This window comes from Hordeum vulgare, chromosome 1H, assembly GCF_904849725.1.
Source record: "Hordeum vulgare subsp. vulgare chromosome 1H, MorexV3_pseudomolecules_assembly, whole genome shotgun sequence".
NCBI lineage: Eukaryota > Viridiplantae > Streptophyta > Magnoliopsida > Poales > Poaceae > Hordeum > Hordeum vulgare.
The window spans coordinates 402,854,835-402,863,269 of NC_058518.1; the positions used below are offsets into that span (position 1 = coordinate 402,854,835).

The window sequence follows — 8,435 nt, forward strand, 5'->3', positions numbered from 1 at the left end:
CGAGGCGGCGCTGCAGGCGCCCGCGCTGCTGCCGGAGGACGGGCGGACGTCGGGGCGGGACAACCGGGCCGTCGCCGCGTGCGCCTACTTCTACCTCGCCCTCGTGCGGGCGGCGCAGGGGGACGCGTGGCAGATGGCCGCGCACTTCCTGCAGGCCGTCCTCGTCTCCCCCGCCGCGCTGGCCGCCGCCGGCGGCCTCGGCCTCGCGCCCCGCGCGCTCTGGGACGGGCTGTTCGACGAGGCCGTCCTCGCGCGCGCCGGCGCCAGCCAGGAGGACGCGGCGCGCCGGGCAGCCAGGCGGTACAAGGACTGGCTCATGTACTACAGGGTCGTGGCCGCCGCGCCCGACGCCGCCGGCGCCGCCTCGGCCGACAATGGCGGGTGAGTGAGCCGTCGCGAACGCGGGAAACCATTTTCTTTTACCGTCAGACAGTTATAACGGTGCTCGCATGCAAGCCGTACGTTCACAGTGCGTATATGCACAATACCAGTAGCCGGACAGTATAACTGATTAAATGTACTGTACGTGCACACACGTATACGGCGTACATCGTACTGTGCACGCATCATGCTGACGAGGGGGCTGGAAAGTGAAGGGGGGAGCTTTTCATGATAGGGTCGTGATGTGGTGCCATGGAAAAGATTTCGCTGCTGCAGTTTTGTCCAGTGTCTCTCTCACTTTTTCTCTTTTCTTTTCTTCTCTTGCCAATTTCCTTCCCAGCTGAAGATTCTTCTTTCAAATATGAACTTATGAAGTGGAACCTCTGATCATTTTATTATGCCAGTATTTTGTTGAGAGTGGCCAAGGATGAAACACCACGTTCACAATTCTATGAGGTTCTAATCATGGGTCATGGACATAATTCTCTTCAGTGCCCACCTTAGCTCCAAGTTCGTTTGGAATTTGTACTCGATCTTTGACTCAAACGGATTTTATAGTAGAATTTTTGCAGGATTTGAATCGTAAGTTGTTTTCTCTCTTTCATGGTGGAGGTTATTTGGTTCGCAGGAAGATAATTGAATCCTTAGGAATTTTCCCTAAGGATTCAATATGAACTCTGTATCGAAGGAAAGTTTCCACCAAAGCAAATCTCTTCAACAATTTCTCTGTTTTCTTGCGGCGTAGTAGTATTAAAGATCATTGGTGGCGATTGCAGGTGTTTTCCACTTTGATAGGATTTCAATTCTACGTTTTTCTTTGTTGCGGTAGAATCCTACGAACCAAAGAGGCCTTGAGTTGTTCCATGTGGAACTCAAACAGAACCAACTAGTGATTTCTGAAAGATATGATTGGGAGCTGCCTTCCACATTCCCTTTGCCCAATCTTTTCTCTCCTTCTCGATGCTGTAGAGCACAATGTGTAGGTCATGGGCACAGGTTTGCACTTTCTCTAGCATGTCCCTGTGATGTGGCAAAAAGGGAAAAAGGAGGGAGAGATCAGCACAGGGCTTAATCCTTTTAGCAAAAGGGATTCTAAAAAGGAACCTGACTGACACACCTTTTTTACCGGCATGCCATCTCCAAAATCCCTGACGAGTTTCTGAAGCAAAGCAAAGATTCTCCACTAGCAGCTTGAGACAAGCATGCACACTAAACCGTCCTGACCCACACCAGCCGCATGCCTACAAAACTTAACACCATCTATTCTAGAGACATCATCTTCAGTGGTGCTACACTACACTGATGACTGATATATATATGTGCTTCAGAACAGCTTCTGTTCTCTATATACTCCATAGCAGTAACACACATACATCCATGGACAGGTGCTTTCAGCTGGGGAAATCCGCGGGCTCTGTGATTCCAAGATGGAGAAGTGCCTCTGAGGCAAGTGATGTACTTCAGCACACATGCCTCTGTGTAATGCAGTTCAGGGAATGTGCAGATGAGTTGGGGAGTGACCTGCATTTTGGAGCTGAAGTGGTGGACTTGACATTTCTGCAGGAGACGACAGCCCAATGGATCGGGCATGAGGAGAGGAGCGCGGCCTCCGTCTCCAACTTCGGCGGTCATGGTGGCTTCGCCGAGCTGAAGGATTTTCTCAGCTGCGCCGATCAGGAGTTTCAGGAAGATGCCAAGGGGAGCTCTGACAGCAGGTGCCTCCATGAGATGCTTGAGGAGGCCCAGTCCGACTCGCCGCTTTCATTCTACTCGCATATTGACTCTAGCGAAGCAAGCGACGGCGAGGTAAGACATGCCGATCCTACCACGTGTTGCAAATTATAATGGCCTAGATAGTTTTATGTTCGCATTTTTTCTCCTTGAACAAGCACTGTGGTTTCAGATCATTGTCAAAAGAACAGCTATCTGAAGTGTGATTTCATACTCAGCGTTATCTGAATAGTATTGTCCAATATTTAGCCTGTGAATGACTAAAAAGGCCTAAGGAGACCAGGATGTTAAGACATCGAAAGTACTAAAAATAGAATGACTGTTATCTAGCAAAATTTGGTGAAATGCTTTCATGCAAATTTGTGATGTTAGTATGTGGGGTAACAGAATTTGTACCTTAATTGCATATTTTCGGATATGCTGGAGCAGCCCTTAGAGTTTAATGCCATTAAATTCATCTGAAGCAGGCGGCTGTACATGACAAAGGGAGGTCAGCAAAGATTATGCCCGTTGATGCAGAATTCGTGCCAAGTAAACTCCATGAAAGGTACTGCATTCGACTTCGTCTGTTATACTGCCGAGTACTGCTGTCCTAACGAATTCTTATGTCGATCAGATCATGCCACGAGAAGAGTCTAGCATGGTGCACTTCTCCTGAGAATGCAATGATATATGCTCCTGAATCTCCACTTTACATTGTCGAAGACACTGAGATGCAACCAAACAACCTACAATTAAGCAGATCACAAGGCGCACTGAACAATCTGTCAAATTCAGTCTTCGATCTGCACAATGCAGACTCATACGCCGTGTCCAACTATTATAACAAGGATGATATTTCTCCACAATGCACACCCAGGCATGACCTCAGGTGCTTCAGCAACTTCTCAACCAAATTCATCAAGAGAAGTGCTCTATCCGACCTGGTGTCTCGAGGAAGCATGAGTAGGAAATTCAAGGCTTTCTCAAACAGTGATGACTGGAGCGATGCTAGCTCGCGCCGCGGGAACAACAGTCAGGTTGATTTTCTTGAAAGATTCGAGAAGGCGGTATCAAAACTATTGGTTTCAGACGGGCTAGAAAGTTGCCTGGATGCCAGCTCAGAAGTCACAACTATATGGCAGCTGCTGAGCCATACATCTGAAGTGAGGCACAAACCGTCAGTAAGGCAAGACATCCTTGAACAACTGTTTGATAGCATTTCAACAGACAAAAAGGACAAGGTTATCAGAGCATCAGTCTATGTTCTAGTGCTTATGATATCTGAAGATAGGAATGTAATGAGAGACATCAAGAGGAAAGACTTCTATTTATCCAATTTAGCCACTGTGTTGAAGAGAGATGTGCATGAAGCGGTCATTCTGATATATTTGTTGGATCCTTCACCTTCAGAGATCAAAAACTTGGAGCTGTTACCTTCACTTCTACATGTGGCCTGTAACACCGCCACCCAAAAATGGCCTACATTGCTTCCACTGACGCCAACATCCGCATCGATAGCACTCATTGAGATCTTAGTGACAGCATTCGACTATGTAACGAATAATGTTCACTTGGCCACAATCAGCTCTCCTCCTATTCTCTCTAAGCTTGTTGATGTTGCAAAGAACAACAACTTGGAAGAAGGCGTGGCCCTGGCAGCTATTCTCGTCAGGTGTGTGCGACTTAGCGGAAACTGCAAGAAGTTTCTATCGCAGGCTACTCCAGTGGAACCTTTCCTTCACCTTCTCAGAAGGAAAGAGCAGCACGTCAAGTTTGCTGCACTTGAATACTTCCATGAGATTCTTCAGATTCCTCGGTATGATCCACACCCTGATAAGGCTCAATTGTTAAATCTTTACCATAATAACTTGCCCAATTGTGTCAACCTTCAGGTCCTCTGCAATTTCTTTGCTACAAAAAATACGGCAGCTAGGAGGCATTGCCATTATGCATACATTGGTGGCCTGCCTCCATCAAACTGAACCTGAGCAACGGGTTTTAGCGGCTAATCTTCTCCTTCAATTGGATATGCTGGTATCCCTACTATCCCAGATACTCCTGATTTGAATAACCATTTTCCTTTTGGTCCATAGAAACAACAGATGATATGCTGCATACTAGCTTGAATGAACTTTAAGAGTCACAATGCATTGTTCCCACCATTTTTAACTGGTGCCGTCTCCCAGATTAGGTTGGCGTTTGTATTCTCTTTTTTCTATTATTAGTGAAATGAGGCAGAGTTCCTGCCCTTGATTCCAAAAGTAACATAGGTTTTACCCTAAATATGTATTTAAACAGCCACGGCACTGCAGTGGCCTTACAAGAAATGACTGTTTATTTTCCTGTTTTTGCAGGAAAACCCAAATGGAAGGAGTGTCTTCAAAGACGAAGCAGTGGAGGTCCTACTGGAATCTCTATCATCTCAAGAAAATTTCACCGCGCAAGCACTAGCAGCATCCTTTCTGTCAAATCTTGGAGGGACTTATTCCTGGTCAGGAGAATCCTATACTGCTGCATGGCTATCAAAGAAAGCAGGTCTCACCTCAAAATCTCATAGAAATATGATCAGAAACATCGACTGGCAGGATACTTGCCTTCAGGTCTAGTACAAAAATATTCATTCATTTTGCTAGCATAACAGAAACTAGTTTTAATTGACGGGTAAAATATGATGCAGGATACAGAAATAAGCTCATGGAGCAACAAATTTGCACGAGCAATTATTGGAATAGGAGTACCATTTATCAGTATGTTAGCCAAAGGATTGCAAAGCAAGGTGAAGGGAACCTCACACGACTGCCTAGTATGCGCCGCATGGCTTGCAAGTGAGCTGGCTTCCCTTGGTGAAAATGATATAAGATATTATGCTTGTGAGATCTTATTGCTTGACATAGTGCACCACCTTCATCCGGGATGTGAGCTTGATGAAAGGGTTCTAGCGTGCATGTGTGTATATAACTACACCTCTGGAAAAGGTAAGGAGAGTTTCTTATACCTATTTGTAGACTTAAAGTTGAATGGTTTAGTATTGACTACCTAGTATATTGTGTATTATGTTGATTTCAAACGTAGAGATCAACTAGCCTAAGTTTGTAACACAACAATAGTCAAAGTAATATGTTCCTAAAAAGTGATCTGTTTCCCTAACTTCAGGGAAGCAAAAGTTGATGAGCTTGTCAGAGGGTTCGCGAGAATCCCTTAGGAGGCTTTCATCATTCACATGGATGGCTGAGGAGTTACTTCAAGTTACAGATTACTACCTCCCTAGGAAACCAGTGAGTACTGTTAAAATTAAGTCATGTTCTATTTATTTTTCCCTTCCCTTCCTTTCTGAATCAGACCTGTGAGCAAAAACTTGATGATCCATATTCGTCTTTAACTTACAATGAAGGTAAATTATACTATCTTAAATAAGAGAGGGCGACAATATTAAAATGGACATCTATGTATCTTTAGAATTGTAGTGTGGTCCTTTTGTCCCTTCTAATCTAAAGAATGATGTGCTTTAGGATTTTCCAGAAGCGCTAGTGTAAATGTAATAAGAATTATACGACTCTAGTTCTCCTTTCAAAGCTTTACTTTACATGAAATCTAATTGTCTTAAGTTGTCAGTGCAGCGTGTATCATGTGTACATACGCAAATCCTAGAGATTGGCCAACCTGGCAATGGAGCAGCAACTGCTATAACATTCTTTAAAGGGCAGCTCTTTGTTGGTTACTTCAATGGCACCATCAGGGTAATGATATGTTCCATATCTCAGTAAACCTTCCAACTCATAAGTCAACAGTAGAACACATATTTGCCTTAATACTAAATCAGCACACACATATTAGCATGGAAATAGTTAATTGGTAATTAGGAAATAATCTATGTTTTCCCCCGAAAAACCATTTATTAAAACGAGAGTAACAGTGTAATATTTTTATTTACTAAAATTCCTAATACTCTGGTATTCCTATACAGGCATGGGATATAAAAGGCCAGAGAGCAGTAATCATCAGGGAGGTTAAAGAGCACAAGAAAGCAGTGACGTGTTTCGCACTATCAGAAACTGGACAAAATCTCTTGAGCGGATCAGCTGATAAATCTATTCGGGTAGGAACTGCAATCAACCATAAAGGAAAAGTAATCACAAATTATTAACTAATATGCTCCTTTGTTTCGGTAAAATAATCAGGTATGGAAAATGGCACAGCGCAAGCTTGAATGTGTTGAGGTATTTCAAATAAAAGAGGCTGTACAGAAGTTTGATATTTACGGCGACAAAATTATAGTACTTACACATAAAAACGTTCTGAAGGTGCACATTTGCTTCCTATGCTCCAGGAATTATCTCACCGGATGGGATGTATAGCAATAACAATGTTTTTACTTTGCATTCCTTTTACTTCCACAGTTTTCTTGTTCAGCAAGAAGCACCCAAACATTTTACAAGAACAAGCATGTGAAATCCCTGGCTCTTTCTCAGGGCAAAGCTTACCTCGGCTGCGGAGACTTGAGTATACAGGTTAGTTTTGCTAGTCGATGATGGTAATAGCATCTAACAACATGGTATCTGAACCGCAAAATATGTTATCAGGAATTAGATATATCAGTAGAATCGAAGATTGAGATAAGAGCGCCTACAAGAAGCTGGAGAATCAGTAAGCAACCAATTAGCTCCATAGTAGTATATAAAGATTGGATGTACTGTGCTGGTTCTCAAGTGGAAGGATCTGCCATGAAGGTAATACTCAGTTGACCTCTCAAAACCATCAGCCATCACACGAAGAAGAAAATGCTAAACATGGTACTACATTGAAAACAGGACTGGAAAAGGCGATGCAAGCCCACGATGACAATGCCAATACCAAAGGGAACAAATCTAGAGGCAATGGCAGTGGTGGAGGACTTCATCTACTTGACCTGCAATAAAAGCCCAAGTGTCATTCAGGTAATATGTTTATTATTAGTGTTTTTAGATGAAGAAAGTTATTACTATTATGATTATCATCATTATTTTGGTTACACTAATCTATATATCAATATGTGTCATGCCATACTAGTACACCTCTTTCACTCTGATGTCTTAATTACAAAATTAGAGAACTTGCCAACCTGATTATGCTTCTGCCTATTGATATCGACAGATATGGTTGAGAGAGAAGCAGCAGAAAGTTGGAAGGCTGCCCGCAGGGAGCAAGATAACGAGCATCTTCACCGCAAACGACACCATTTTCTGTGGAACTGAAACTGGGTTAATCAAGGTCAGTACTCGGTACCGTACCATGAATATTGGTAAGGTGTCATTTATGTTCGTATAGCATTTACACCAAGAAAAAACGCACCATGTTGTTATTACAGGCATGGATCCCTCTGTGAAGAGCGCAAAAGAGGAGAGAAGGGCACAGAACATGGATCATCAACTTTGTAAATGCAGAGCGTGTACAGAAACACAAGGAAAATAAGGAAATGATACCCCCTTTGTTGTACAAGGCACCCCTCCAGAGGACACGGCACCGGAGATAATGTGTTCCTGCTTCGCAGTGACTAGTACGGTCGTACATTCACAATGTAAATAGTCATCTTGTGAGTACTCCCTCTGTACCGGAATATAGGTATAGCTAAAGTTTAGCTACTCCAGCAACCTATATTCGGGTACCGAGGGAGTATATTTCTTCTTTGAGAGGATAACGTGCATGTGTTCACGGTTAAAAAAAAGGATTGTGTGTCGGTGTGTGTTAATACTTGACACTGTCTCACGGGTAGCAACTTCCATAAATTCGCATTAGCGTGGTGAAACTGAAATCGGGCATTTAGGCAGAAAGCCAGAGGAGTGCAGAATCAAAGCTCATTATGGCCGCCAGCATTCCAGCTATCACGTGAAAACAGCGCATGATAAACGTCAAAAACAACGCAATTTGCAGCAGATCGACAGACAATGCTGATAAGGATCAAGCGGAATACGGGTGCACCTGATGCGGAATCCGAAGCAAAATGACAAAGCCCGCCAGTGCTACTGTGCCGATGGCATGCCCGCTGAGGCATTCCGACGAACACCCTGCGGGTGTGCTCCTGGAGAAACTTTTCTTGGCTTCGCGCCTTCCGTCCAGGCCTCCACTAGAAGCTTCCGGAGAAAATATGCACCATTTGAATGGAGTCCGCACGCGCTGCTAGGGGTGGGCACTATAAAACTGAAAACCAAAAAACCAAACCGAACCGGACCGTATTAACCGATTTGTCGGTTTATTTGGTGGTTTGATTTTTGGTTCGGTGGGAAATTTTAAGGTTGTTCGGTGTTTTGTTTTTGTTCGGTTTTTTATGCCGAGAAACCGAATAGACCGAGCAAACTGATATGTGG

The 8,435-nt window shown here is 43.9% G+C and overlaps 1 protein-coding gene and 1 long non-coding RNA gene across 3 annotated transcripts; one reads left to right on the top strand and one right to left on the bottom strand.

The window, feature by feature from the left end:
* The first annotated feature begins 1,680 nt into the window (after positions 1-1,680).
* LOC123440615 (putative E3 ubiquitin-protein ligase LIN-1) lies at positions 1,681-7,647 on the top strand. Its single transcript, XM_045117183.1, has 16 exons — positions 1,681-1,827; positions 1,945-2,187; positions 2,577-2,659; positions 2,729-3,910; positions 3,987-4,128; positions 4,449-4,694; positions 4,772-5,069; positions 5,248-5,369; positions 5,712-5,831; positions 6,059-6,190; positions 6,273-6,395; positions 6,492-6,602; positions 6,675-6,821; positions 6,903-7,028; positions 7,225-7,341; positions 7,439-7,647. Exons 1-16 carry the CDS (start codon positions 1,684-1,686, stop codon positions 7,454-7,456), a joined length of 3,354 nt encoding a protein of 1,117 aa, XP_044973118.1. The 5' UTR covers positions 1,681-1,683; the 3' UTR covers positions 7,457-7,647.
* LOC123440626 lies at positions 6,740-8,191 on the bottom strand. Of its 2 annotated transcripts, none has more exons than XR_006630335.1 (3): positions 8,050-8,191; positions 7,193-7,313; positions 6,740-7,000 (listed from the first exon to the last, which is right to left on the bottom strand). It is a non-coding gene; the product is annotated as an uncharacterized LOC123440626 (long non-coding RNA). The 2 variants fall into 2 exon arrangements; XR_006630337.1 differs by lacking the exon at positions 8,050-8,191 and adding an exon at positions 7,423-7,515.
* Between the last annotated feature and the right edge of the window lie 244 nt (positions 8,192-8,435).